At 42.2% G+C, this 26593-nt stretch overlaps 2 protein-coding genes across 4 annotated transcripts in view; one reads left to right on the plus strand and one right to left on the minus strand.

The window, feature by feature from the left end:
- LOC137380714 (rab11 family-interacting protein 2) overlaps window positions 1–2072 on the minus strand; it is a 120901-nt gene extending 118829 nt beyond the window's left edge. For both annotated transcript variants that reach the window (XM_068052985.1, XM_068052986.1), the window contains exon 1: window positions 1533–2072. In XM_068052985.1, the coding sequence (XP_067909086.1) occupies window positions 1533–1882 (350 nt within the window). In that variant the 5' untranslated portion in view covers window positions 1883–2072. The remainder of the gene's footprint in view (window positions 1–1532) is intronic.
- A 61-nt stretch (window positions 2073–2133) lies between these two features.
- The window catches only part of LOC137380713 (uncharacterized), a 360734-nt gene continuing 336274 nt past the window's right edge, over window positions 2134–26593 (plus strand). For both annotated transcript variants that reach the window (XM_068052983.1, XM_068052984.1), the window contains exon 1: window positions 2134–2197. The gene's annotated coding sequence lies outside the window, so the exon portion shown is untranslated. The remainder of the gene's footprint in view (window positions 2198–26593) is intronic.

Consider the following 26593-nt stretch of genomic DNA (forward strand, 5'->3'; position numbering starts at 1 on the left):
TGTGGCATTATTTATGTTGAGTCAGAGGTCTTATAAAGAAGATGCATGTTATGGGAATTATTAGGGACACTGATTTATTAACACTTAAGAAGTGACTCTAAGATTTGCCAGTACTGGAATTTGTCTCAGGTTCTCATAGTAGTTTGACAGAGGGATTCCAAGGACTGGGAGCACCATAAACAGAGAGGAGAAGCAAACAAGCATCCTTAGAAAAACCTCCCTCACTGTTTTCCTCCATTTTCAACTGGTTTCAGTCTTCATACACCTACCTTAGATTTTCTACTTGTTAATAAAAAAGTTAAAATGATGGGAAAAAAAAGAGTCACAGAATGGAGTCTGAATTTTCCTGATGTGCACCAGGAGCACTGAAGCATAAAATTTACACTTCGGTTTAAAACTGGTGAGATTGTCAATTTGTACAGCAACATAAATTTCTATGAACAAAACAAATCACTTCATAAAGATTCACCCTGAAGCCTCATAGATGAAGAGATTGAACTTTTAAAAAAAAAATAGTAACAAAAAGGTGAGTGACTGACTAAAAAAAAAATCCAAGCCTGCTAAATAATTCCAATGTTCTTTTCTGCCAAAGAAACCACACCTGTTCTAATTTCAGGTGTAGTCTGGCCAATTCTGATTGAAAGCAACTGTTCTTAATAATGAGTCTTTCCTAAAATTAAAAAAAACCTAAGAATTTACTATCTCCATTTCCTTTGAAAGTTTTTCAGATAAACACAGTAACTCTCAAATTCTCAGAGTTAAACCTGACTCTGAAGTGAATAGGAGTGAGTCCCAATTCTAGGGAATCTAACTCAAATTCACTCTGCTTTCACTCAGGCCTAGACTCGGACTGCATTTACTTCATTCGTTTTTTTTTGTATTGATGCACACCTGTAGTGCGCCCAAAGACAAATTGATTTAGGCCTGGAGGTCAACATCTTTTCACAAATGTTATGGAATGAAAATATACTATTAATTGGAACCACTTGAAAGACAAGCTTTTCTGATGCAAAAGAAATACTGAATATTGCAGAAGTGTTGTAGTTTGGATGTAAAAATAAAGTGGATTGATATTTGACCAAAAAAATGACAACATATACAATACTTTTGTAAACACACACACTATTACCGCTGATATACTACCACACACCGACAAGTGCGTTCATTGTCCTTTTACTGCATCATCTCGGCTTTATGGAACAAAACTCAACCTTTAAAAAAAAATAGTTATAGAAAATAGCTTTTATGGAATTCAGATTATTCAGAAATTCCCCAAGCTGCGGAAAGGATACTGACATCAGAACTACTATTGTCAATCGGCTGCCAATCTTTTGTGGGTGGGGGTGGTTTTAGATTATGCGCACTTAACATTCGAGTCAAAATACATACCATTGGGAAACTACAGTGAATTATTGCACATGCAACATCTTAAAAAAAAGATTAAGGATGGATAACTGAAGTACTGCTTACCTTTAACTCAGTGCCAGATTTATACAACCAATTAAAGAGAATATAAAAACGCAAACACTTACTCTTTTTGCCTCCTCGATTTGTTTGCAAAAAGCTCATTGAGGCAAATGGCTACCTGACCCAGGAATTTATCCAGCCCGACCAGTGAACGGTGCATGACAATCAGGTGTAGGGTGTATTTCTCCGGAGTTCCCTGCAGCAGCAGCCCAGGAAACTCGAAGGATACCTCCTCCTTCCATATGGGGGACAAGGTTTTCTCCGCCACCGAGGTCGAATATTTCTCCTTGCCCAGCTGGATGATGGTGTATGTGTCGTTGGTGCCGCTTTTGCCTTTGGGGTTGAGATCCCGAGCTTGCATGACAGTCACTTGGACATGGGTAGGAAACCATGTCTGCGACTGATCCGTCAGCATCTCTTTCTATTTTGTTCAATTATCTCATTGAAAACGCACACAGCCGGCTAATATTCAATCTCAAGGGTGTCTAGGACGTCCTGGCCCTGTCGCCGTCACATTCCCTCGCTGCTGCCGGACAGAAAAGGCCGAAATCTGAGGAGAAACCCACGCTCTCCCTCACCTCCCATCCTCGCTGCGTCCTGATGGGAGGAGGGTCAGAGGTTAAAGTTTAATCTCGCTCCGTTTCCCATAGCAACGCACTTGGCTTCGGGAACACAGAGGATTTGTCCTGGGTGCTACAACAGGGCCTGCATTTCCAAACCATTCTTCGAGGTAAGCAGAGTATTTCTGCTAGAAAAAAGAGATATGTAGAAAAATATCGTGAATAAATGGCTGAGTGGATTAGAATGAAATAATACCTTATCAAGGAAGCCTCAGGGGTGAGGCAGATTGAAACACAATTTGAACAAATTGAGCTTTTTTTTTTAAAAAAAGGAATGCTGAAATACTTTTTTAATGTAAATATATGCTCCTTAACCAGTGGTGTAGTTGCCCCCAGAGTCCGAAAGCTCTTGGGCCCCTTTTTTATTTTCTGCAGGCACACAGGGTATTCCCATTGGTAACATCACACATTAATGAGATCCAACCTCAAGCAAGTAACAAAGTTGATGCATCTCTTTAAGTAACAAACCAGATATTGAGAATTCTATATGTTCCCATTGTGAAATAGAGGAATACTTTGAATAAAAGAGCAATTTCCCAGTGTTAGCTTCTCTTTAAAATAATTTTTTAATTCTTATGTTCCCATTTGGATAATGCTAATATGTTGGAGTATGTAATTGTGCCATAATTTGTAATTCTTTTTATGAAAAGCCATATTGTGATATAAACCCTTTATGCTAATAAACTGAAGGAGGAGCTCTGATTTTTCATAATGGAGAATGTACTGTCTATTACATCTGACACATTTCCTCTAAAGCTAAATATCATCCAATTATTGTGCATAAAATAATAGTTGTAAAGTGCTGTGTAAAGTACTTAAGCTATAACTAAAAAGAACTTGCTTTTATATCGCACCTTTCATGACCTCAGGATGTCCCACAGCCAATGAAGTACTTTTGAAATGTAGGCAATGTTGTAATGCAAGAAACACAATTATTGTCTGTAAGAATAAAACCATAGTTATAAAGTACTTAAGTTATAGCTGTACGACTGAGGTGGGAGGAGTGCACTGTGTTTCTCTAGTTCCACTTCTCCACAGGTCGCAACGTATATTTAAATATTTACCCAGTTACCGATATGGCCAATTATATACTCTATTTTTATTTCAGAATAAAATCCATCAACCAGCTTTCTTTAATAGACATCAAAATTATCGATTTATTATAAAACAAGATGTATTCAGTAAAGATGCAAAGCATTAACACACAGATTGAAATGTAAAAGTTCCCTTCTACCTTAGACCAACACACACACACCGGTTAAAGAAAAAATAAAGACATTTTCTCTGCAGAGATCTTTTTACAAAAAGAAAAAAAATACTTTGGCCAAATACTTGTTAATTTTTGAAGGAAAAGGAGAAGATATGGAATGATATCAGTTGTCTCTTTTTTTCTGGCACCCCAAATATGCGTAGACAGCTGTCACTGAGATCTTTTAGGAGCAGTTCTCTTCAGACGTCGTCGAGGATTAATCTGGCAGACTTTCCAGGAGAAATGTGGCATCAGGGGTTTTAGCTATCGCACTGGATTTGTAGGGTTTCTCAGAGGTAGAGAAAAGATGAAATGATGTCTTCTCTCTTAGCAGGCTGACCCCCTCAACTGACTCAAAACCGTATTAAAAATGAAACCAACTCCTGACCACCATAAATCTTGACATGTCATTTCTCTGTAAACAACTCCCTTGGTCAGAAGGCACCTGCTGTTTACTTAGCTGAAGACATCTGACTTCCAATAAGCTTTGTTTTTAAACAGAAAGTTCAAGTCCTAAAGTCCTTCCGGTGGCCTTTTTAAAAAAAAAACACCAAAGTCCAGCATCTGTGGAATCATTTCAGTCCTCTAAAAGAACCCACCTTTACAATCTTCAACCACAAGTCCTCAAATAAATATTAAAAAATAGAAGCACTTTCATAACATAGTTTTAAAAACCCTGCATTTATATAGCACCTTTCTCTGGATGTCTCTGGAGTGGGACTTGAACGCAAAACCTTATGATTTCTGGCTCAGATGTGAGAGTACTACCAACTGAACCACAGCTGATAGCTGCATGAAATAGGGTATAGGATTATTTGCAGGACTATCCATTACTTTCTTTTATTGATAATGCTCTTGTTAAGTATCTTGGAGCATCTTGCTATGTTAAATGCAAGTTGTTGTTGTAATTTTCTTTATACAAAGCTGTGTTTCGGCCTTATTTAGCATACTTTATCCAGTTTTGATCTCCTCATATGGTGAGTGATATTGAGACTTTGGAATGATTTCGAGGAGGACCACAAGAACGATTCCCAGATGCGCAGATAGGCCTAAACAGCTGGCTCCAAAAACTTGAGAGAATTGTAAACACAGTGACATTTTGATTGCAGTCCATAAAATAATGAAGGAACTAGATTCTGTACATATTGGCAAATTACCTCAATTTGATGGCTTGGGGAGGAACCATTTCACGTGTATAAATTACACAAAAAAGGAAATAGTCGGCCAGAGAATACTAGACCTAGGGAACCAGATACCAGCTTGTCCAATGAGTGCTGATTCACTGTACACCTTCAAGAGAGCTCTGAACCAGTTCCTGTCTGGTGTGGAGATTGCATCATACAAGACACAAGTACCGAATAATATCAGTCATGGCCAACGTGGCCTTCTGGAGAGGGATCCGAGAGGAATTTTTAAGAGCTTCTTTCCCTATTGGACTTGGTTTTTTGATCTTTTTTTTGCCTATCCCAGGAGATTACATGACACCAAGAGGGTATGGAGTCTCCTTATGTAATGCATAAGGCATCACAAATGGATGAGACAGGCTAGATAGACAGGCTGTTCTTTACCTGTACAATGTTTTCTTATGTTTATTTGTGCTTAGGAAAATCTCGACCACTGTGATTTCATTTTTAAAATCTGATTTTACTATTATCCTTTGTTTAAAACTCTTCTTAAGCTCAGATAAAACAGGAACGGCTCTCCTCTTTATTTATTGCAGTATTATATTAAATGGTTTTTGTTTTTGTAAACTTCTAAGTTATTCTTATCATAAATATTTCTGTTGAAAACCTTTAGTTATTTTCCAATTTTTGATTTAATTTGCATTGTTTGCTCCCTCTGCCCTCCTGCTAAAATCTGTTTAGAACATAGAACATAGAACATTACAGCGCAGTACAGGCCCTTCAGCCCTCGATGTTGTGCCGACCATCTGACCTACACTATTCCATTTTCATCCATATGTCTATCCACTGACCACTTAAATGCCCTTAAAGTTGGCGAGTCTACTACTGTTGCAGGCAGGGCGTTCCATGCCCCTACTACTCTCTGTGTAAAGAAACTACCTCTGACATCTGTCCTATATCTGTCACCCCTCAACTTAAAGCTATGTCCCCTCGTGTTTGCCATCACCATCCGAGGAAAAAGGCTATCACTATCCACCCTGTCCAACCCTCTGATTATCTTATATGTCTCTATTAAGTCACCTCTTCTCCTCCTTCTCTCTAACGAAAACAACCTCAAGTCCCTCAGCCTTTCCTCGTAAGACCTTCCCTCCATACCAGGCAACATCCTAGTAAATCTCCTCTGCACCTTTTCCAAAGCTTCCACATCCTTCCTATAATGCGGTGACCAGAACTGCACGCAATACTCCAGGTGCGGCCGCACCAGAGTTCTGTACAGCTGCAGCATGACCTCGTGGCTCCTAAACTCGATCCCCCTACTAATAAAAGCTAACACACCATATGCCTTCTTAACAGCTCTATTAACCTGGGTGGCAACTTTCAGGGATTTATGTACCTGGACACCAAGATCTCTCTGCTCATCTACACTACCAAGAATCTTCCCATTAGCCCAGTATTCTGCAATCCTGTTACTCCTTCCGAAGTGAATCACCTCACACTTTTCCGCATTAAACTCCACTTGCCATCTCTCAGCCCAGCTCTGCAGCCTATCTATGTCCCTCTGTAACCTACAACATCCTTCGGCACTATCCACAACTCCACCGACCTTCGTGTCATCCGCAAATTTACTAACCCACCCTTCTACACCCTCATCCAGGTCATTTATAAAAATGACAAACAGGAGTGGCCCCAAAACAGATCCTTGCGGTACACCACTAGTAACTAAACTCCAGGATGAACATTTACCATCAACCACCACCCTCTGTCTTCTTTCAGCTAGCCAATTTCTGATCCAAAGCACTAATTCACCTTCAATCCCATACTTCTGTATTTTCTGCAATAGCCTACCGTGGGGAACTTTATCAAACGCCTTACTGAAATCCATATAGACCACATCCACGGCTTTACCCTCATCCACCTGTTTGGTCACCTTGTCAAAAAACTCAATAAGGTTTGTGAGGCACGACCTACCCTTCACAAAACCGTGCTGACTATCTCTAATGAACTTATTCTTTTCAAGATGATTATAAATCCTATCTCTTATAACCTTTTCCAACATTTTACCCACAACCGAAGTTTCTATTTCTATTCAGTGTAATATTGAATTCTTTCCTTGAATTGTGTTGCCTTACACTTTAGCCTTCAAGAGTACTTACCAGTTACAAAACTTTAATATTTCTTCCTACTAATGGAAAAAATACAATAACTTATATTTTATATAGAGCACCTTTACCATTAGAAAATGCCTGAGAGTGTTTCACAGAAACTTAAGGGAAAAAATGGACACCAAGTCAAAGAAGATGTTAGGAAGGGCGACAAAAAGCTTGGCCAAAAAGATGGGTTTGAAGGAGGGTCTTCAAGGAGGAGAGAGAGATAAGAGAAATGGTGTTTAGGGAGGGAATTCCAGAGCGTGGGATCTTGGGCGACTGAAGGTATATCCAAGGCCATGGAATGATTTAAAGACAAGGATGAAAATTTTAAATTGGGGCACTAGGAGCCAATATAGGTCAGCAAGGACAAGGTTGTTGGGCAGGCAAGACTTGGGGCAGGATAGGATACATGCAGCAGGGTTTTGAATGAGTTGAAGTTTACGAAATGCAGGGGATGGGTGGCTGGCCAAGAAAGCATTAGAATAATCAACTCTGGAGGTGACAAAGTGTTTCAGCAGCAGATAGGCTCAGATAGAAATGGAAGTGGCTGATTTTGTGGTGGTGGAGGTAGGTGTCTTTGTGATGAGAGATCATGAGTCAAATCAAATTCAATAAATCAGGCAATTTTCTGAAAAATGTCTGGCCTATATGTGACACCAGTTCCATAATATGTGGCTGCCTAGCAAGCCACTGCAAAATTGAATCATAAATGTCCAATGAACCTATCAGAAATGGCCCAGGCATTGTCCTCAATAAATCCTGGGGACAGGTATCCAAATTAGGAGAGCTGACCCACAGGCTAGTCAAACAACAGCATGATGTAGTTCTATTCACAGATCATGAAAATTCCAAGTTTGCTTTCAATTCACATATCATATACCATCATTCCTTCATCACCACTCGGCCACAACCCTGGAATTTCCTACCTAACTCCATCATGGGAATACCATTACAACAAGGACTACAGTTGTTCAAGGAGAAGGGCCACCACAGCCTTCTGAAATTACAGATGGACAAGAAATGAGGCCTTGCCAGCGGCGTCCAAATCCTAAGAATGTACAAAAATCAGCAACACATTCATGGAGTGGTTGACGTTATTTGTTTACTTTTTTTATTATTAATTCATGGGATATGGGCGTCTCTGGCCAGGCCAGCATTTATTGCCCATACCTAATTGCCCTTGAGAAGGTGGTGGTGACCTGCCTTCTTGAACTGCTGCAGTCCATGGGAAGTAGGTACACCCACAGTGCTGTTAGGAAGGGAGTTCCAGGATTTTGACCCAGCGACAATGAATGAACGGCGATATAGTTCCAAGTCAGGATACTGTGTGACTTGGAGGGGAACTTGCAGGTGGTGGTGTTCTCATGTATTTGCTGCCCTTGTCCTTCTAGTTGGTAGAGGTCGTGGGTTTGGAAGATGCTGTCTAAGGAGCCTTGGTGCATTGCTGCAGTGCATCTTGTAGATGCTACACACTGCTGCCACTGTGCGTCAGTGGTTGAGGGAGTGAATGTTTGTAGTTGGGGTGTCAATCAAGCGGCTGCTTTGTCCTGGATGGTGTTGAGCTTCTTGAGTGTTGTTGGAGCTGCACCCATCCAGGCAAGTGGAGAATATTCCATCACAATGCTGACTTGTGCCTTGTAGATGGTGGACAAGCTTTGAGGAGTCAGGAGGTGAGTTACCCGTCGCAGGATTACCAGCCTCTGACCTATTCATGTAGCCACGGTATTTATATGGCTACTGCAGTTCAGTTTCTGGTCAATGGTAGCCCCTAGGATGTTGATAGTGGGGGATTCAGCAATGGTAATGCCATTGAACGTCAAGGGGAGATGGTTAGATTCTGTCTTGTTGGAGATGGTCATTGCCTGGCACTTACGTGGTGTGAATGTTACCATCTCCAACAAGAGAGAATCTAACCATCTCCCCTTGACATTCAATGGCATTACCATCGCTGAATCCCCCCACTATCACTATCACTATGGAGAAAGACGATGTAGATGTAGAGATCAGGGAGGGGGATTGTGATATACTTGAACATATTAGCATTGAAAGGGAGGAAGTATTAGCTGTTTTAGCGGGCTTAAAAGTGGATAAGTCCCCAGGCCCAGATGAAATGTATCCCAGGCTGTTATGTGAAGCAAGGGAGGAGATAGCAGGGGCTCTGACACACATTTTCAAATCCATAGGAGAGGTACCAGAGGATTGGAGGACAGTGAATGTGGTACCCTTATTCAAGAAGGGTGGCGGGGATAAACCAGGTAATTACAGGCCGGTGAGTCTAACATCAGTGGTTGGGAAACTATTGGAAAAGATTCTGAGGGACAGGATTAATCTCTACTTGGAGAGACAGGGATTAATCAAGGATAGTTAACATGGCTTTGTCAGGGGGAGATCGTGTCCAACTAACTTGATTTAATTTTTCGAGGCGGTGACTAGATGTGTAGATGAGGGTAAAGCAGTTGATATAGTCTACATGGACTTCAGTAAAGCTTTCGATAAGGTCAAGCATGGGAGATTGGTTAAGAAGGTAAGAGCCCATGGGATCCAGGGCAAATTGGACCAAAGTTGGCTTAGTGGCAGGAGGCAGAGGATAATGGTTGAGGCTTGTTTTTAAGAGTGGAAGCCTGTGGTGTACCACAGGGATCAGTGCTAGGACCCTTGCTGTTTGTAGTGTACATTAATGATTTAGACATGAATATAGGAGGTATGATCAGTAAGTTTGCAGATGACACGCAGATTGGTCGTGTCGTAAAGCCTTGGATTACAGGATGATATGGATGGGCTGTTAAGATGGATAGAGCAGTGGCAAATGGAATTTAATCCTGAGAAGCGTGAGGTGATGCATTTTGGGAGGATTAACAAGGCAAGGGAATGGATGTTAGGACCCTAGGGAGTACAGAGGGTCAGAAGGACCTTTATGTACTTGTCCATAGATCACTGAAGGCAGCAGCACAGGTAGATAAGGTGGTTAGGAAGGCATATGGGATACTTGCCTTTATTAGCCAAGGCATAGAATATAAGAGCAGGGAGGTTATGATGGAGCTGTATAAAACGCTAGTTAGGCCACAGCTGGAGTACTGTGTACAGTTCTGGTCGCCACACTATAGGAAGGATGTGATTGCACTGGAGAGGGTGCAGAGGAGATTCACCAGGATGTTGCCTGGGCTGGAGCATTTCAGCTATGAAGAGAGACTGGATAGGCTCTGGTTGTTTTTCTTAGAGCAGAGAAGGCTGAGGGGGGACCTGATTGTGGCATACAAAATTATGAGGGGCATTGATAGGTTAGATAGGAAGAAACCTTTTCCCTCAGCAGAGGGGTCAATAACCAGAGGGCATAGATTTAAGGTAAGGGGCAGGAGGTTTAGAGGGGATTTGAGGAAATATTTTTTTACCCAGAGGGTGGCTGGAACCTGGAACGCATTGCCTGAAGAGGTGGTAGAGGCAAGAACCCTCACAACTTTTAAGGAGTACTTAGATAAGCACTTGAAACGCCATAGCATACAAGGCTACAGGCCAAGTGCTGGAAAATGGGATTAGAATAGTTAAGTGCTTGATGGCTGGCATGGACATGATGGGCCAAAGGGCCTGTTTCTGTGCTGTATAACTCTATGACCAATAAAATAGCATATGATACGTGTGTACAGTTATGCCTTGCACCCTGGGGAATGCTGCCACATGATAGAAGTAGAGGGTTCTTTCCTCCTTCTGCCTGTTTTCCAAAGGGAAACTGATGAATTCACTTCCTCTGATCAGTACATCAGTGATTTGAATGATGCCCATGTATGCTGAAGAATGGGAGTTTCAGTAGTTGCTGGAAAGATCCTGATGCATAAAAATGCAATGGTGCTTTAATCTTTATAGCCACTGCCAGAGCTATCTCTGTCCTGGATACTGAGGCAAAGAGGTCTCTATTGCAGCACCTGTTTTGTATGGGCATATAGCCTATAAAGTGATGTTCAGGTACTCCACTCACATGGGACCTCCTCATTTGCATCAAAATTGGGGCTTTAATAAGCCTCCCACAGGTTCACAGCACCTGAGGTGCTTCTGGGTTGTGTTATTGTGCACTGTGTGCATCAGGCACACCTTAGACCAGTACATTCCATAACGTGGTGCTCTGGCACTTGATACGCAGCAGTGCTACAACCACTGAAGATAACGTTATCTGCTGCACAGTGCCTTATGAAACCTCTCCGAAATATCTCAAGAATTCATATTACTTTGAAGTGCAGTAACTGTTATTATGTTGGCAAACATAACCTTTTTGTCGACAGCAATGAGAAGCATGACCAGTTGATTTGTTTTAATGGAAAGGAAGAAAGAAAGGTCTTTCATACCACAGATATTCCAGAGTGTTTCATAGCCAGTAAATTATTTTTGAAGTGTAGTCAAAGTTGTTTATTGCCAAATGCAGCAGCCAATTTATGGACAGCAAGGCCCCGAAAACAGTGAAGATCAATTTGTCTGTTTAAAAGCAGTTCCATCATCTGTAGCTCATCCCAAACTTTGCTATTCATGCTGTATCCTGCTCCAAGTTCTGCTCATCCATCACCTCTAAACTCAGTGACTTACATTGGCTTCTGGGCCTCCCAATGCCTCAAATTTAAAATTCTCAGCCTTACAGCTCCTGAATTCTCTGTTCCTCTGACTCTGGTCTCTTGTGCTCTCCCTTCATCCGACTGTTGGCAGTTATGCATTCAAGTGTCTCAGTCCCATGCTATGTAATTTCCTCCATCAATCCCTCCATTTCTTCATGGTTCTCTTCTTTAAGATCCTCCTTGAAACCAACCTCTTTGACCAAAGATTTGTTCACCTTTCTTAATTTTGCCGCCTTTAGCTTGGCAACTATTTATTTTTGATGATGTCTCTGCAATGCTTTAGGACATTGTTCTACATTTGGTTGAGAGAAGAAAGGTGGCTAAGTTGGTGTTTGTTTTAATGGGGGAGTGTGTGGTAGTGTGTGGCAGGGCGGGAAGTATGCACAGAAGTCCAGTAGTGGCAGTGTACCTGGATGGATTGGGGATGTGGAAATCTGGCCAATTTTAATGCCAGGGCCTCATTTACATTAAATTTCTCAGACTCTTGCATGATAACTGGATAACTGGCCGGCGATGGAAGTGGGAATTTGGCTGCATGTGTTTGTAGCTGGCGACTTGTGAACTGTGCCTGGCAGTCAGTGGGAGGAGGGGTCCTAGGTCGATCATGGAGTGCTTCGGATTCCCTTGTTGCATGATCATGGGGAGGCTGTGGCGGGAGAGTTCTTCATGATTGGTTGAGGAGGACCAAGGATCCTTGAGGTGCCTGTGGGGACCTCTCCTGTTTCTCCTGGCTCACTGAGTTCAAAGAGAAGGACATTTTTGAAACTTACCTTGGCCTTTTCTGAGCTGTCAGCTCCTTCCACTGTGGTTCTGCTGCCAGCCAGCAGCCAGTGCAGGATTCCCTTAGCTTGGTGTTAATATTACCAATGTCAACTGGCCATGGCCTTTGCATCTTAAAGTAGCACCCCCTCCCCCCTTTGAGTGGAAACCTCATAGATGCTATGAATCCAATGGGGATCATTGATGACTAAACACTCTCTGGTGACTCCCATGAGGTAAATTACCATAGCACTTACTCTTTTTAGGTGAAGCCCTCAGAGGATTTCCACAATAAATGTTGATACAATTTTGGTGAAGTATTGACAAAGTCTCCCAGAAAGTCTACTAGTGTGTTTCTAAAGTCCTCTTCAAACCTCCAGCAGCAAGTGAATGGTAAAAGGCGATATACCTTTAATTAGTGCACGATAGTTGATGACACCTTCCCTCGAAGTGTAGGCTTCCTGCTTGGCTATGCTTCCACAACTTGCCCTGCCAAGACTGTCACAGTGGTGGTGTGGCTGTTATCACCAAATCAGACCTTGGATTGTCCAAGAGCTCCTTTGGCACATTCTCCTCCTTTGAGCATCCCACTGAATTCCACTCCTCTCACCTCTCATTTAAAATCCTTATTCTTTCTTCTTTGGCCTCCTTGTCTCGAGAGACAATGGGTAAGCGTCCAGAGGTGGTCAGTGGTTTGTGGAGCAGCGCCTGGAGTGGCTATAAAGGCCAATTCTAGGGTGACAGACTCTTCCACAGGTGCTGCAGATAAAATTGGTTGTTGGGGCTGTTACACAGTTGGCTCTCTCTTTGCACTTATGTCTTTTTTCCTGCCAACTGCTAAGTCACGCCACTCTTTAGCCCTGCCTTAAGGACTGTCTGTCAGCTCTGGCAATCGCTGGCAACTGACTCCCACGACTTGTGGTTAATGTCACAGGACTTCATGTCACGTTTGCAGACGTCTTTAAAGCAGAGACATCAACGGCCGGTGGGTTTGATACCAGTGACGAGCTCGCTATACAATGCGTCCTTGGGGATCCTGCCATCTTTCATGTGGCTCACATGGCCAAGCCATCTCAAGCGCCACTGGCTCAGTAGGGTGTATATGCTGGGGATGTTGGCCGCCTCGAGGACTTCTGCGTTGGAGATCTGGTCCTGCCACCTGATGCCAAGGATTCTCCGGAGGCAGCGAATATGGAATGAGTTGAAACATCACTCTTAGCTGACATACGTTGTCCAGGCCTCGCTGCTGTAGAGGAAGGTACTGAGGACATGGGCTTGAAACACTCAGACTTTTGTGTTCCATGTCAGTGCCACATTTTCCCACACCCTCTTGGCCAGTCTGGACATAGCAGCGGACACCTTTCCCATGCGCTTGTTGATTTCTGCATCGAAAGACAGATTACTGGTGATAGTTGAGCCTAGGTAGGTGAACTCTTGAACCACTTCCAGAGCGTGGTTGCCGATATTGATGGATGGAGCATTTCTGACGTCCTGTCCCATGATGTTCGTTTTCTTGAGTCTGATGGTTAGGTCAAATTTGTTGCCGGCAGCCGCAATCCTGTCGATGAGTCTCTGCAGACACTCTTCTGCGTGGGATGTTAATGCAGCATCGTCAGCAAAGAGGAGTTCCCTGATAAAGAATTTCTGTAGTTTGGTCTTCGCTCTAAGACGGGCAAGGTTGGACAACCTGCCATCTGATCTTGTGTGGAGGAAAATTCCTTCTTCTGAAGACTAGAACGCATGTGAGAGCAGCAGTGAGAAGAAGATCCCAAACAGTGTAGGTGCGAGAACACAGCCCTGTTTCCACTCAGGATAGGAAAGGGGTCTAATGAGGCGCTGCTATGCTGCATTATGCCTTTCATATTGTCCTGGAATGAGGTGATGATACTTAGTAGCTTTGGTGGCCATCTGATCTTTGCTAGTAATCTGAAGAGACCATGTCTGCTGACGAGGTCAAAGGCTTTGGTGAGATCTATGAAAGCAACGTAGATGGGCATCTGTTGTTCGCGGCATTTCTCCTGTAGCTGGCGAAGGGAGAACCGCATGTCAATGGTGGATCTCTCTGCTTAAAAGCCGCACTGTGCCTCAGGGTAGACACGCTCAGCCAGCTTCTGGAGTCTGTTTAAAATGACTCGAGTGAAGACTTTCCCCACTATGCTGAGCAGGGAGATTCCACGGTCGTTGTTGCAGTCACCACGGTCACCCTTGTTCTTATAGAGAGTGAGGATATTGGCATCGCACATGTCCTGTGGTACTACTCCCTCATCCCAGCACAGGCAAAGCAGTTCATGGAGTGCTGAGAGTATAGCAGGCTTGGCACTCTTGCTTATTTCAGGGATAATGCTGTCCTTTTTAGGGACTTTTGCACTGGCTAGAGAATCAATGGCATCACTGAGTTCCGATTTTGTTGGCTGTTCCTCCAGCTCATCCATGACTGGCAGAGACTGGGCTGCATTGAGGGCAGTATCAGTGACATTTTCCCTGGAGTACGGTTCTAGGTAGTGCTCCACCCAGTGGTCCATTTGCTTGCATTGGTCAGTGATCGTTTCTGAAGAAGGGTCACTGACCTGAAACATTAACTCTGCTTCTCGCTCCACAGATGCTGCCAGACCTGCTGAGTATTTCCAGCATTTCTTGTTTTTATTTCAGTGATCGTTTCCCCTGATTTAGACTTGAGAGGGGCGATCTCCTTGATGGTTGGCCCAAAAGCTCTCTTAATGCCATCATACATTCCTCTGATGTTTTCGGTGTCGGAGGCCAGCTGAATATGACTGCATAGGTGTTGCCAGTATTCATTTGCACAGCGCCTGGCTGTTCTTGGTGCGGCGCTTCTGGCTACTTTTAAGTGCTGCGGATGTTAACTCGCTGGGGGCTTTCTTGTAGTTCAACAGTGCAGTGCGCTTGGCAGCTATGACAGGTTCCAGATCTTCAAAGTGAGATTGAAACCAGTCTGCATTCTGTTTCTCATGTTAGCCAAAGGTGGTCATTGCTGAATCATAGATGGCGTCTCTGATGTGGGCCCACTTCGTCTCTGTATCCCCTGCAGGAGTGTTTTGAAGGGCTTTTTCAAGTGAATTTAGAAACGTATGTAACAGCTGTGGATAAGAAATTCTGTTAATGTTGATGCTAATGTTCTTTACTGCCCACCTAAGTACCATTAAAAAAAATTTCACTGAGACATTTTCACTGCTTTCCCCTCTCAGCCCTGCACCAGGTGACTTCTCATCATCAGTGATTTCAACCTCTATCTTAACTCATCATGCTCTCTCTCCTCTGAGTTCACTGCCCTCTTATCCTCCCTTAATCTCTCCCTCCATCTACCCAGAATGTTTGCAACCTTGGTGTATTATTTGATCCAAGATGAGCTTCTGACCACATATCCATGCCATCACTACACCTGCCTATTGTCACCTCCCTAACTTTGCCCGACTCACCATCTGCTACTGAAACCTTCATCCATGCCTTTGTTACTTCTAGACTTCACTGTTCCAACTCTCCTGGCAGGCTTCTCACACTCTACCCGCCATCCTTACTGGCATCGTCCCTTTCATCCATTACCTCTGTCCTCTGGACCTACATTGGCTCCCGATTAAGCAGCATTTCAATTTTAAAGTTCTCATCCTTGTTTTAAAATCCATCCACACTTGATCCCTCCCTATCTCTGTAACGTCATCCAGCTCCACAACCTTCTGAGATACTGCACTCCTCCAATTATGACCTCTTGAGCTTCCCAGATTTTAATCACTCCACTGTTGCTGGCCTTGTCTTCAGGTGCCTATGCCCTAAGCTCTGGAATTCCCTCCCTGATCCGCTCCACCTCTCTACCTCTCTTTCCTCCTTTGAGGCGCTCCATAAAACTTACCTCTTTGACCAAGCGTTTGGTCATCTGCCCAAATATCTCCTGTGTGTCTCGGTATCAAATTTTGATTCATAACGCTCCTGTGAAATGCCTTGGGACATTTTATTATGTCAAGGACACTATAAATACAAGTTGCTGTTGATGTTGAAATCCTCAGCAACGAATTGTTTACCCACAGTCAGCTGGTCGCTGTTAAGGGGGCGTTAGGCCAAACGTTATCCACCAAAATGCCATGCAGTCTTGTTTCTGAACACTTGCAAGCAATTTAAGTGGCAGTCAGTGGCTTATTGATCCTCCAGGTGGCCGTTCCTAGTGCAAACTTCTACTTCTTTATTCGGTGCTTTCCCTTCCCTTATGCCCTCTTCTTCCCACCCACCCACCTCACCCTAACATGTGGCACAGCTTTGTCACTCCCTTCCTGGTGAGTCAAAGTTTTAACTCTGTGTAAGTGGATGGGTTTTGAATGAGTTAAAATCTTGCCCAAAGTCTCCAAAGGTATTTCTTCTTGAAGTCCAGCAAATTCCTATGGGTTCAATATATTTGGGTAACAGTATGTAGGTGTACTATTCCTACAGTGATGCCTCGGTTTCCTGGCATTTAAATGTGTTGCATCCTTCACCTCTTCCTTGAAGTGGGACACATAAAAAGAGATTTCAGATGAGAGGACCATTATGTTAAGGGGAAGATGTGAGCACAGACTCCTCTTCTTGGCAGCCTCTGCTCATAATGCAGGGCCTCTGCTCATAATGCAGGGCTACTGCAATGATACACGTTAAATGTTTCCTTATCTCAGTGCTCAAAACTCCATTTTTCCTTTCTATTGAAGTTGGTATCAGTTTCCTTAAATTCCTAAGTAGTACACATGGTTTATATGGATACTTTCAGCATATGGCCTGCAATGAGTGGAAATGGAGAAAGTCATCATAGAGACCTTGGTGATGTCAGTTTTTGCTGTTTGAAATGTAATTTATTTTGGAATGCCTATTTTGGGTACTATAACTCTACCCTTCCTGACCCGCAAAATGAAATGCATGTGGAGTGCAAATGAGGTTCTCAGCCCCTTTTTCCCTTGTCTTACATCGCATAAATTAGCGTGCACAGGCATAATACAGAGGAAGGTTGGCACCCGCTTTTCCTGCGAGCAACATGTCAGCATTATTGGGCGTGAAGAGAAATAAAAATAAAATCATTATATGACAATTTTCTTCTGCACCCTCCTTTAGTTTTGCACTGAACATTAACTCCAGCTGGGGACAATGCAGGCTACAAACTTCTCTGGCTTGTATTGCTGAATTGGCTATAATGTGTTTTAATGTGCTTTGTGAGGTCCTGAAAGGCTCTACATAAATGCAAGTTAAGTCTTTTCTTCTTTATTTATTGTAAGTGTTCAGCAACAATTCAAGTGTAGGAGAATGTGTGATCTCTCCCACCTTCCTTTTTCTTAAGACCTTATCTGAGAGCCAAAGTAAGTCACCCAACCACAATAGAAAATTATCAGTGATGCGTATTCCTGGAAATCAAAGTAATTTCTGATTGGGAGTCAGGTACTCGTTGCTTGAATGATAGTACCAACCTGCCCTGTCACAATAGCTTCTAACAAAACACAGGTATTAAAGATAAAAACAAATATAGTGAAATGATGCATGTTTAAAGAACATCAGAAAGGATTCAGTCAAAATTTGTAGTATTAGGAAGCCAGAGGATAATGGTTAAACCTGGGCTGAAGTGGCTGAATAGAGAGGTAAACAATTGTCTAAAGGGACAGGCATAAGTTTTTTAAAATGTAAAGAACCAGGAAAGGGTGGGGGAGGGAGGTGTAGCTTGAATATAAACAGCATCAAAGGATTACTAAAATAAAATTCTGGAAAGAAAATAAGAAATTAGAAAGGAAAATTGCAATGGTTTATCAAGGGGAATAAGAAGTTTTTCAGTTATGTTCACAGAAGGCAGAGGATTAGAGAACACTTTGGGCCTCTAAAGGATAAGACTGGCAGATTAGTCGTAGAGGATCAGGGCATGGATGCATTTATAAATGGGTTCTTCACTTCAGTTCGGTTTTCGCAAGAGAGGATTCCTGATCCCATAAATAAGATGACTGGGAGAGCAGCGAATGTTTAGTGAAGATAGATATTAGTAGAGGAAGTGTTATTAAGGAACTGGAGGCCTGACTGCGTACATCTGGGAATTCTTGAACAAGCATAGGAAGAAATAGCGGAAGCTTTGGCAGAAATCTTTTTTAGCTCCTTGACAGCAGGTATAGTACCAAGGAAGATGGCTGATGTGGTTCTGACTGTTGAGATTTACACAATAATGTTCTTTTTAATGAAAACTAGCATGGATTTTGGAGGCATCACTAAGCTAAGAGTGGTGAAGAGGCAGTAGATGTAACAGTATAATCTAGGTGACCAAGAAGTATTTGATAAAGTGCGTGACAAGAAACTAGTTACAAAGATCACAATTTGAGGATTTAAAAGAGAATTAATGATCAAGAATTGACTAAACAATAATAAATGGAGGATAGATATAAATGGTTATTATTATGGCTGGAGAGAAATAATCTTTTGGGGGAGTGGTATTTAGGCAACTCTACAGAATGAACATTAAAGAAACAATTAAGGCAGAATTACTAGATTTGTTAAAGGGGAGAAAAAGGGAAATCACAATTTCCCTCAATTTGTGGTCCCATGAACATCTGTGCTGTTAGTGTAGAAGTATCCAAAAGCATTGAACTGACTGCATAGAGTTTTGTGGGGTCAAGTTATTTGAATAATTGGCATAATTTCCATCACAGTTTTGTCCTTGTACTGGCAGCTGGCCTAATTGGGGATGTCAAAAATCTCCCCTGCAACTCAAATTTTAAAGATGAACCCAGTTAAAGATAAGTGGCTGCACACAAGGGGAAAAATGTTGTTTTGGCCTTAATAAGAGCTTTTAAATATTTCTCAGCCTTTCGCAGAACATGGGGGAGTCGGAAGCAGAGAATTGGGAGAAGTGCCAGGAAAAAATAAAATGAAAGGAAAGGCATTTGTAAGGCCCAAAACAACATTTGTGAGAAAGTCCGACAGAGGACAGCACTGTCCTGTCAGGTGGCTCTGACCAGGTTCAATGGTCTGTACTATCTATGATGCCTTACACTGTTGGCAATCCTGCTACTCGAGAAAAATTCTATGGCTAGTTAAGCCTCCTTTCCATGGAAAAAGTGCAAACAAGACCTCAATCACTATCTGCTGACAGCAGACTGACTTATGAATGCATTTCTTCTTTTGCCTGGACCTGCTTTTACTATAGTTTTGTGACTCAGGGGTGCCAAAGATTTATCTTCTCTTTCATGCCACGGAAGGATAATGGGGGCCAGGGAAAAGAAGAGGTGCATTCATTCTACCTGAGGTGTAGTTGCGCTTGCCTTTCTTGCCCCCTCAAAAACTACCCTCCTACCTTCACACATAGAAGCACCATTGGTACCCCTGAATTAATTCCTGGCCTGCTCACTTTGATTGCAGAACATGAAATAGCAGCAGGAAGCAAGACTGTTGTAAAAATTGCACTTAGAAATAGATGCTTTACACTGCAAAAACTTACAGATCGAAACAACAACAATAATTAATGAAAACTCATAAATATAAAAAAGGAAAAGATTCTAATTGTTCAGTCAACAATAAAAAGTGATACCTGCCTCAGAGAAACCAGTTTTTACAGAGTAGGTCATTTGTGCACTGTTATGCTCATTTTATATAAGCAAGAAGATGTCAAGAGGAAAAACTTGCATTTATATACCACCTTCCACAGCCTCAGGATGTACCAAAGCCCTTCATGGCCAATTAATTATTTTTGAATTGTAGTCCTTTGAGTTTTGTAGGCAAATGCATCAACCAGTTTGTGCACACCCAAAGTCCTATAGGTAGCAATGAGATGAATAACCAGTCTGTTTGATTGTGTTGAATGAGGAATAAACGTTGGCCAGGACTGAAAATATATATTTTAAGGTATCATTTGAAAGAGAGCACCTCTGACAATGTGGCACTACCTCAGTACTGCAGTTAGCAGACTAGATTAATAAGCTCAAGTCCTGGAGTGGTCTTGAACCTACAGTCATCTTACTCAGAAGCACGAATACTATCACTGAACTAAGATTACACTGCAAATACTACTGTATCTATTTTTGTATCAAATTACATATATTTTAATTGGGTTCTCAAGAAAATTTATTCATAGGGGTATATTCATATATCTATTTAATCAAAGTTTGCAGGGGGTACAAAGTATGGGGGTGTACATTCATACAGATATTTATAGTTTTAATGGGGCTTGTATTGGTCAACAGCACAGCCTCCAAAATCCAAACTCTTTTTTTCACTGCAACATGTGACACTGAAAATTGAGAGCACTGGGTTCCCATTGATCGTTACTGTTGATTCGGCTGATCTGGCTGGCTAGGTGGGTGTCCCCCTTCCTTCACAGCTCCATGTGCATCCTTCCAAAGCTCAGCGCTCAGTGCAGAGGATGACCTCCGAGAAAAGGACCGCTCCACTGGTCGAGGGTATATGACGTAGCTACTCCCCTGCTAGACTAAACCTTCAAGACCATTTGTAGATTCACATAGGGAAGTCAAACTCCAAGACTTCAGACACATCCAAGTAAGGCACTGCAGGTGGCAGTCTGCCATTCTTGAAGAAAAAAATCCCCATCACATGCTTCATTCTGTGCCACTATCAAATCCTCACAAAATTCAGGTTAGTGTGTATTATCAGAATTATATAATCGATTAGATTTAAGGGTGTTCTGTTATAAACTGATATTTGGTCAATGGATCAAATTTTGATGTCTTCTTGATGCTTCGCTATGTGCCTGCCCCAGAAATTGAAATGATCATTCATACAGAAGGAAGCGTGCGATCTGAAATCAGGTACGAAACCTAGTGCTCTCAATTCTCAGTGCCAAATGTTGTAGTGAAAACAATTGCTTGGATTTTGGAGACTGTGCTGTTGACTAATAAAAGTCCCATTAAAGCTACAAAATATTTGTCTGAATGTGTACCCCATGTATGAAAAGCTTGATAAAATAGATGACAGGTCTGGGCCTGTCCGCTCAGGTGGACCTTGGGTCTGCTCAACTACTCTTCTGCCAGCAGAGTGCCTGACAGGGATTTCATGGCCCATGATATTTTTCAGTGTCCATGACTGCTTGACCAAACACTTGACAAAGTAGTGGAATCATTTACAGTAAGCATTTCTGCAGTCATTTCATTTTTATTGAAACACAGGTTGCTTGATATGACAATCAGCTGCACTTTAATGCTACTTATTGAATTTGTGTTTCAAAATTCAATGGGAAGAAGACAGGAACGAGTTGGCATTTTGATTGGAGGGTGTTAAAATATTAGAATAATTGTGCAACAAAACATTACTAACATACGTTCATATGAATTAAGAGCAGGAGTAGGCCACTCGAACCTGCTCCGCCATTCAATAGGTTCATGGCTGAACTGATTAGTCCGCATTTCCACCTACCCCCGTTAACCTTCCACCCCCTTGCTTATCAAGAATCTACCTACCTCTGCCTTAAAAATATTCAGAGACTCTGCTTCCACCGCCTTTTGAGGAAGAGAATTCCAAAGACTTATAATCCTCAGAGAAATAAATTCTCCTCATCTCTGTCTTAAATGGGCGACCCCTTATTTTTAAACAATGACCCCAGTTATAGATTCTCCCACAAGGGGAAACATCCTTTCTACATCCACCCTGTCAAGACCCTCAGGATCTGATATGTTTCAATCAAGTCACCTCTTACTCTTCTAAATTCCTGCGGATACAAACCTAGCCTGTCCAATCTTTCCTCATAAGACAGCTCGCCTATTCCAGGTATTAGTCTAGTAAACCTTCTTTGTACTGCCTCCAATGCATTTACATCCTTCCTTAAATAAGGAGACCAGTACTGTACACAGTACTCCAAATGTGGTCTCACCAATGCCCTGTATAGCTGAAGCATAGCCTCCCTACTTTTGTGTTCTATTCCCCTTGCGATAAACTATACCATTCTATTAGCTTTCCTAATTATGTGCTGTTCCTGTATACTAACCTTTTGTGATTCATGCACTAGGATACCCTCTGCATCTCAGAGCTCTGCAATCTCTCACCATTTAGATAATATGCTTTCATTTTATTCTTCCTGCCAAAATGGACAATTTCACATTTTCCCACATTATACTCCATTTGCCAGGTCTTTGCCCACTCACTTAACCTATCTATATCCCTTTGTAGCCTCCTTGTGTCATCTTCACAACTTACTTTCCTACCTATCTTTGTGTGATCAGCAAATTTAGCAACCATACCTTCGGTCCCTTCATCTAAGTCATTTATATAAATTGCAAAAAGTTGAGGCCCAGCACAGATCCCTGTGGCACACCACTCATAACATCTTGCCAACCAGAAAATGACCCATTTATGCCTACTCTCTGTTTCCTCTTAACTAGCCAATCTTCTATCCATGCCAATATGTTACCCCCTACACCATGAGCTTTTATTTTCTGCAAAAACCTTTGATATGGTGCCTTATCAAATGCTTTCAGGAAATCTAAGTACAATGCATCCACCGGTTCCCCTTTATCCACAGCACAAGTAACTCACTCAAAGAACTCTAATAAATTGGTTAAACATGATTTCCCTATCACAAAACCATGTTGACTCTGCCTGATTACCTTGAATTTTTCTAAATGCCCTGCTATAACGTCTTTAATAATAATTTCTAACATTTTCCCTAAGATAGGTGTTAAACTAACTGGCCTGTAGTTTCCTGCTTTCTGTCTCCCTCCCTTTTTGAATGAAGGAGTTACATTCGCTATTTTCCAATCTAATAGAACCTTCCCTGAATCCAGGAAATTTTGGAAAATTAAAACTAACGCATCAACTATCTCACTAGCCACTTCTTTTAACACCCTAGGATGAAGTCCGTCAGGACCCGGGGACTTGTCAGCCCGCAGCTCCAACAATTTGTTCAGTAACACTTTTCTGGTGATTGTAATTTTCTTGAGTTCCTCCCTCCCTTCCATTTCCTGACTTACAGCTAATACTGGGATGTTACTTGTATCCTCAATAGTGAAGACCGATGCAAAATATCTGTTCAATTCATCTGCCATCACCTTATTATCCATTATTAATTCCCCAGACTCACTTTTTATAGGACCAATGCTCACTTTGTTAACTTTTCTTTTCTAAATATCTATGGAAACTCTTACTATCTGTCTTTATATTTATAGCTAGCTTTCTCTCGTACTCTAATATAACCTTCCTTATCAATTTTTTAATCATTAGAAATATAGAAAATAGGAGCAGGAGTAGGCCATTCGGTCCTTTGAGCTTGCTCCGCCATTCATTATGATCATGGCTGATCATCCAACTCAGTAACCTGTTCCCGCTTTCGCCCCATACCCTTTGATCTCTTTAAACCCAAGAACTATATCTAACTCCTTCTTGAAAACATACAATGTTTTGGCCTCAATTGCTTTCTGTGGTAGCGAATTCCACAGGTTCACCACTCTCTGGGTGAAGAAATTTCTCCTCATCTCAGTCCTAAAAGGTTTACCCCGTATCCTTAGACTATGACCCCTGGTTCTGGACTCCCCCACCATCGGGAACATCCTTCCTGCATCTACCCTGTCAAGTCCTGTTAGAATTTTATAGGTTTTTATGAGATCCCCCCCTCACTTTTCTGAACTCTAGCGAATATAAACCTAACCAACTCGATCTCTCCTCATACTTCAGTCCTGCCATTCCAGGAATCAGTCTGGTAAACCTTCGCTGCACTCCCGCTATAGCAAAAACATCCTTCCTCAGATAAGGAGACCAAAACTTCATACAATATTCCAGGTGTGGCCCTGTATAATTGCAGCAAGACATCCCTGCTCCTGTACTCGAATCCTCTCACTATGAAGGCCAACATACCATTTGCCCTTTTTACTGCCTGTTGGACTTGCATTCTTTGCTGTTTTTTATATTCTGTCCAATCTTCTGACCTACCTCCCATCTTTGCGCAATTATAGGCTTTTTCTTTAAGTTTGATACTGTCATTAACTGTTTTAATTAACCACGGATGGCGGGTCCCACCCTTGGAATTTTTCTTTCTCGTTGAAATGTATTTATTCTGTGTATTCAGAAATATCCCCTCAAATGTCTGCCACTGCATCTCTATTGACCGATCCCTTAATCTGATTTGCCAGTTCACTTCAACTAGCTCTGCTTTCATGCCCTCATAATTGCTTTTATTTAAGTTTGAAATACCAGTCATGGAGCCACTCTTTTCTTCCTCAAACTGAATATAAAATTCAATCATATTATGATCGCTGCTATCTAGGGGCACCTTAACTATGAGGTCATTAATTCTATCTCATTGCACAATACCAGGTCTCTATAGCCTGCTCTCTGGTTGGCTCCAGAACGTATTGTTCCAAGAAATTATCTCAAACATTCCATGTACTCCTCATCTAGGCTACCTCTGCCCATCTGATTTTTCCAGTCTATCTGTAGATTAAAATCCCCCATAATTACCACTGTATCTTTCTGACAAGCTGCCATTATTTCTTCCTTTATACCCTGTCCTACAGTGTGGTTAATGTTAGGTGGCCTGTACACCACTCCCACAAGTGACTTCTTGCCTTTATGATCTCTCATCTCTACCCAAACTGCTTCTACATCCTGGTCTCCTGAACTTAGGTCATCCATTTCATTGTGCTAATTCCATCATTAATTAACAGAGCTACCCCTCCTCCTTTTCCTAGCTTCCTGTCCTTCCTAAATGCCATGTATCCTTCAATATTCGGGTCCCAATCTATGTCATCCTTCAGCCATGTCTCTGTAATGGCTATTAGATCGTACTTATTTATTGCTATTTGCGCTCTCAGTTCATCTGTTTTGTTTCGAATGCTACGTGCATTCAGATACTGATCCTTTAGTTGTATCCTTTTATTATTTTTGTAACCTCTGGCCTGATCTGTTTATTTACTCTTAGATTTGTACGCTCTGTCCCTTCCTGTCACAGTCTATCACTTCCCATATTAATACCATTCTCTCTTGCCTTGTCTCTACTCTTTGATTTACCATATCTTCCCAAATTTGATCCGTCGTCCCCACTATTCAGTTTTATACCCTCCCGACTTCCCTTGTTATGCGGCTCGCTAGAACACCAGCCCCAGCAAGGTTTGGGTGTAGACCGTTCCAATGGTACAGCCAGCACTTTCACCAGTACTGTTGCCAGTGCTCCACGACCTGGAATCCACTTCTACAACACCAGTCTTTGAGCCATGCATTAATTTCTCTAATCTTATTTGTCCTGTGCCAATTTGCATGTGGCTCAGGTAATAATCCAGAGATTATTACCTTCGAGGTTCTGCTTCTTAATTTGGCGCCTAGTTCTTCATACTGACTATACAGAACCTCTTCCCTTGTCCTTCCTATATCATTGGTACCTACATGAACCACGATGAATGGATCCACCCCATCCCACTGTAAGTTCCTCTCCAGCCCTGAGCAGATGTCCCAAACCCTGGCACCGGGCAGGCAACACAGCCGTCTGGTCTCTCACTCTTTGCTGCAGAGAACAGTGTCAATCCCCCTAACTATACTGATCCCTACTACCACTCCATTCCTTTTTTCTCCCTCCACTTGAATGGATTCCTGTACCATGGTGCCATGGTCCGGTTGCTCATCCACCCTGCAGCCCCCACTCTCATCCAAACAAGCTGAAAGAACCACAAACCTGTTGGACAATCACCAAAGGCTAAGGCTCCTGCACTCCTGCCCTCTGGATCCCCTTACCTGTCTCAGCTGCAGCCACACTCTCCTGTCCCTGACCACTGACCAAATCAGAAGACCCTATCCTAAGGGGTGTGACCGCCTCCTGGTACAAAATGCCCAGATAATTTTCTCCCTCCCTAATGTGTCGTGGTGTCTGCAGCTCAGACTCCAGTTCACTGACTGTGACCCGAAGCTCTTCGAGCCACAAAACTTACTGCAGACGTGTTTGCCCTGGATCACACTAGTATCCAGGAGCTCCCAAATGCTTGTTAAAAGACGGTTATGTAACTCCTATGAACTTTTGTTATCTTTGCACAGGTGTGACAGGCTGCCATAATATTATGTGCAAGCTTGTAATCTTCTGTTATTTGTAAGGTCAGCAGGATTGATGATTTAGACTTTGGAATCAAAACCACCATTTCTAAATTTGTGGACAACACCAAATTGGCAGGGTGGGAATAGTCAATACTGAGGATGACTGCAACAACTTACAGAAAGACATTAATAAACTAGTAGAGTGGGCAAATAATTGGCAAATGAATTTCAACATAGGTAATTGTGAGGGATTATATTTTGGTAAGAAAAGTAAGGAGATCACATATTGCTTGGAAAATAAGAACCTAATTGGGGTAGAGAAGCGAAGGGACCTGGGAGTACAGATACACAAATGACTAAAAGTAGCAATGCAAGTTAATAAGACTATAAAAAAGCAAATTAATTCTAATTAGATTAGAACATTACAGCGCAGTACAGGCCCTTCGGCCCTCGATGTTGCGCCGACCTGTGAAACCATCTGACCTACACTATTCCATTTTCATCCATATGTCTATCCAATTCTAGACGGATAGAATTGAAAAGTAGAGAAGTTAGACTAAACTTGTATCGAACCTTGGTTAAACCATACTTGGAGTACTGTGCATAGTGTCATGATCCTGTCATTTTTTTTCTCTCCGGGAAATATTGGTGTGTCTTTAAGGCAGCAAAGGAT

This window comes from Heterodontus francisci, chromosome 20 (assembly GCF_036365525.1).
Source record: "Heterodontus francisci isolate sHetFra1 chromosome 20, sHetFra1.hap1, whole genome shotgun sequence".
NCBI lineage: Eukaryota > Metazoa > Chordata > Chondrichthyes > Heterodontiformes > Heterodontidae > Heterodontus > Heterodontus francisci.